This window comes from Macrobrachium rosenbergii, chromosome 2, assembly GCF_040412425.1.
Source record: "Macrobrachium rosenbergii isolate ZJJX-2024 chromosome 2, ASM4041242v1, whole genome shotgun sequence".
In the NCBI taxonomy this organism is placed as follows: Eukaryota; Metazoa; Arthropoda; class Malacostraca; order Decapoda; family Palaemonidae; genus Macrobrachium; species Macrobrachium rosenbergii.
This window is the reverse complement of record NC_089742.1, coordinates 50611771-50616770: the sequence shown is the minus strand read 5'-3', so window position 1 is coordinate 50616770 and position 5000 is coordinate 50611771. Positions and strand designations below refer to the sequence as shown.

Here is a 5000-nt window from a genome sequence, read left to right as displayed (position 1 = left end):
TTCATATTACATTTCTTCCATCTTGCTATCAACCCTCTCCTAACAATTACTTCATAGTGCAACTGTGAGGTTTTCCTTATGTTACTCCTTGCAAACCTACCTACTCCCAATTTCCCTTCCAGCGTTGAATGACCTCATAGGTCCCAGTGCTTGGTCTTTGGCCTAAACTCTACATTCCATTCCATTCCACCTAAAAAAATCAACGACAATATCAGTCGTTATTGCATTTGCTGGATAATTCCCTTGTCAATTTTTGAAAATTATTTAACGGAATGTTATCTATCACCTTTAAATCCCTTTCACTGACATTAACAGTCATCCGATGAAGATCCCATTGTTTAATAACTTTGTTAAGATCTTTTTTTTATAGGAGGTGATACGTGTGAGTTTAGATACAGTTACATTCGGGTATACAATGACAGCATAATTGTATACATTCATAAGGCGAAAGTATGTTGTCTGAATTCCGTAGACAAGCTGTATATGAAATTATTTGACATTTTAAATGTGATATTAATAATTAAATAATAATCATGGAATAGGTACCACAAAGCATGTGTATTACATAACAAAATTACTGAATGATAATAATAATAATAATAATAATAATAATAATAATAATAATAATAATAATAATAATACCTTTTTACTTTTAACAGCTTCAAGAAATATATGTAATCTGCAAAAATTATATATATATGTATATGTATATATATGTATATGTATATATATATATATATATATATATATATATATATACGTATATATATAAATATCTATACAAACATAAATATATACAGTATATACATGTATGTATGTACTTATGTATACATTGTATATATGTAAATATATTTGCATCTTATACATATTGTAATTTAGATCATTCATTATTTTCTGATATTCTGACTACAGTGCTAAATATACTTTACGTTTTTATTTTTGTTCTTAAAAGAAGAAAATTGATAACTTTAATACTTTCCTCTCGTTTCCATAAATATTCCGTATTATGAGAACAAATTAATATGATCAAGTCGTCACTAAAATAAAATTTTTAATTTTTAATAACAATTTATTATTATTATTATTATTATTATTATTATTATTATTATTATTATTATTATTATTATTAAGTTTGAAATAATGGCAAAATCTTAATATTTTATTATTATTATTATTATTATTATTATTATTAAGTTTGAAATGTGTAGTACTCTTATTTTTCATCCTCATAAATAAACTTGTATCTAATACCACCATCTCTGTAACATTTTAAGATATCACTATCATTCTGATAAATCTTGCCTTCATATCATCCTCATCATAATTCAGTAGAGCACAGCTTCCATTATCATAATCATCGCCAACACTTATCATTTAGCCACTATTACAGGCAAATATGCTTTATCACGATTACTTTTATGCAAGCCATTGCATCAGTCATTCTAAAATTACTGAGTAAATTTCACAGTGAAAAATGTTTCCTCTCCATTTTCCTAAATTCCTGTTATTGCTGTCTTCAGGAGACAGCATTAACAGCACAAACAGCAGTAGTAAGATATCACTGGACTAGTTTTAGTATTCTCTCAGTGAACGATAATGACAGCACTGAATGACAAATTTGCTGCATGGGATTGCAACAGATTTGTCATTAATAAAAAAATAAATTTATCAGTAAAACTACTGATAATACTATTCCCATGATCACATGTTTCTTTATATTATTTTTGGATGTTCCTTTATTTTCTGTAGTCGTGTATTTGATGTGGCTAATTCTTCTGAGAAGCTGTTGTAATTGAGTCTTTACTGAACAAAATATCATTGAAGATGGTTGTCAGAAATTAATGGGTCAGCTTTACCATGGACCACAATGAAAATACTGAAACAGCAATGATATACCGTGACAATGCACTCTTATATTCACATGTAAACAAATATACACACATTCCTAAATTTAGATAACCATAAAGAGGCGTTTCATCAAGATAAACATAAAATGAGAGATAAGCATTCTGACGGACCACTGGTCTGGAAACGACATAGGCCTACGGCCCTTCATTCAAATCCGGCAACGCGTCGAACTAAGACTTGAAACTACTTCCCTGTGAATGAAGATTTTTATCTCGGCCAGCGAGGTACAAATTTACTCATTCCGCTCTCCCATCTCTTCCGTCAGAGGAACCTCGGCTCTGAAATCACAATGAGCCGCCTGGGCTAATTCTGGGTGCAAAGTATCTACAGAAGCATTCATGGGTGAAAATGTCATGCATATTTCAACGAGCTTATCTCCGATTTGAGTCGTTTTATGACATAGGTAGTAACAAAGGCGGTCACCGCTTTTGCCCTGAAGGCCAGTTCAGTGTGATTTGATTCTTAATCACTTCAGGGCCCGTGTGACGGGTAATTCGATCATGAATTTCGAGTCCACAGGTCCACTCGAGAGCCGAGATGACCCAAGCGCGTCGCAGGACAGAGAATCCTTCTTGGTAATTATGTCATGCTCTTCTCAGACTCCTCATCATCCTATCTGTACTGGAACGACATGTGATGGCTGCCACCGTGAAACACTATTTGGACTGGATGTCATCACCTCCAAAATTTGTTCTATCCTCAATTATTTCTTCCAGTTCTACATGATTTTGGATCATGGAAGGGTGCTTTCAGCTATATATACTTATAAAATGAAAATATTTTCGTGGCCTCAGCAATAAAAATATTGAAAAATAAGTTTTCACATAATAAGTTTGACTAACAATGCAATTGTGAGAGCAGTTAGTGAGAGGCAGAAATAGACACGGCTCCTGCACTAATAAAATCTATAAAAGATGATCCATTGTCCTCCAGTGGCGAGCGCACACAGTTTTGGGAAACTAGCCTATTACTGGAAGTCACGGTTTCCCAAACTGGATAAAACTATGGATATTAATTCAACTCTGATTTTATTAATTTTGATGGCATTTTTCCTTAAAACGCTTGGTCTCATTCGTTAGTGTAAGCAACATTTCCAGATTTTTTATATTGCATATATGCATGCTTTCATGTGTTAATTTACGAAAAGCATGTATGCACAATCAAGGGCCTATTCGTGTGTATTGGTAAATACCTTATTTATCTGTTGGCATAACGCCATAAATACCAGCATGATTTTGTGTGAAATGTCTAACTGATCTATGCATTTGCATATATTAAAACAATATCATAATTAAAAATATTTTTTTTCTTGCGAACAGTATATACGGCATAAAAAAACAGTGACTAAAACCAACCTTAAAAAAGATATAAAACTTTTCTTCTAACAACCCTAACACAAATATCAACAAACAAACACTCATACATACATACATATAAATATACATATAAATATGTGTGTGTATTATATACATGTACATATTTTACAAACACAACACACACACATATATATATATATATATATATATATATATATATATATATATATATATATATATATATATATATATATATATATATATATAGAGTGGAGGAGGGACAGAAGGAGTAGAATCAAGTTGAATGACACTGATATTTAGGGACATGAGGTTGATTTTTTTTTAAATACAGATGTGAATTAATAATAGATTATAGTTTTCATGCATAACTTTACAAGCACCTTAGTTAGTTTTTCTCTTTTATAACATACATCTGCAATGCTTTATATATATATATATATATATATATATATATATATATATATATTTATATATATATGTTTGTAAGTATGTATGTATATGTACATATATATATATATATATATATATATATATATATATATATATATATATAAAACATTGCAGATGTATATTATAAAAGAGGAAACTCACTAGGGTGTCGACGACTCAGGTAACCAGGCCACTTGCAAAGTTATGAAAACCTCGTCTTATCATGGATAATTCACATTTGTATTTAAAAAAAATCAACCTCATGTCCCTACTTATCAGAGTCATACAACTTTTATTCTACTCCTTTCCCTCCCTCCTCCCCCTCCTCCTCTTTCTGTCCCTCTGAAAGAAACCCATATTTATGTTTTTTTTTATTCTTTGAGCTCTGTGGTCCCTAACCCATCCGTCTAAAAAAAGGGGGGGGAGGGGGTTTCACATTACATCCACATTGCAGTCACATACTTCATTCATACCAGTCATTGTACAGAAGATGTTATAAATTTCTCATATTTCAAAGGGAGCCAAATAATCATTATTTACTAGAAGCTGTCAAAACACTTCCTGTTTGAATAGTGTTGTTTACCGAGTCAAGAAATGCCATATTTATAAAATATTTATGCACACAAAAATTCTTTTGCTGGGGCAATAGGATTTGATTCCATCAGATGTGTTTTAACAGAACAGAGAGTTCCTGCGAGGGATCTCCAAAAATCTTACTGGCGTGGTCATGTCCCTGACCAGTCAGGTCGGTTTTAATATTTTTTTTCTTTTTTTAGTCCAGACTACCTGAAAATCCAACTGCAAGCCCTTTTAGCCTTACATAGCCTTTGGGGGCCTCTAGGTTTATCCAGTATCCACTAAAACACAATTCGAAACGCACTGAGAATTCACAGTGTGAGGTTTATATAGGTTTAGACAGAGATGATTGTCAGGTGTCTACTGTTAATTACTAAACACTTCGAGGATGACCTGGAGAGCGCGTCCCTTCGAACTGTCACGCCCTTTCGGACGGAGGAGAGACAACAACAGACTTACTTGCATATGAGGTCGGGCGTGTCCTGTTCTCCCGGTGACATCGGGCAATCCGGAGTCATTGCTGGCAAAGGCACAGAAGGGGCGAACGTGGTCGTCTTGGAGGAGATCTTAGCTCGTGGAGAAGAGACTGTACACGAGGCACCACAAGCGGGAAAATACACGGATATATATATCTATCTATCTATCTATCTATCTATAGATCTATAGATTTAAACGAGCGTCGTAATGTTCGTCGACGACCGGAGCTTCGGAGAAGGCACGTGCGTCTTGACACTTCACAACTTAAGTTTG

General features: G+C 33.0%; 1 protein-coding gene across 1 annotated transcript in view; it reads right to left on the bottom strand.

Moving 5' to 3' along the window:
- The window catches only part of LOC136846666 (zinc finger protein GLIS2-like), a 30233-nt gene that overhangs the window by 24275 nt on the left and 958 nt on the right, over nucleotides 1-5000 (bottom strand). Inside the window, exon 2 of the mRNA XM_067117677.1 lies at nucleotides 4710-5000. This exon is cut by the window's right edge and continues 437 nt beyond it. Within this exon, the coding sequence (XP_066973778.1) occupies nucleotides 4710-4768 (59 nt within the window). The 5' untranslated portion in view covers nucleotides 4769-5000. The remainder of the gene's footprint in view (nucleotides 1-4709) is intronic.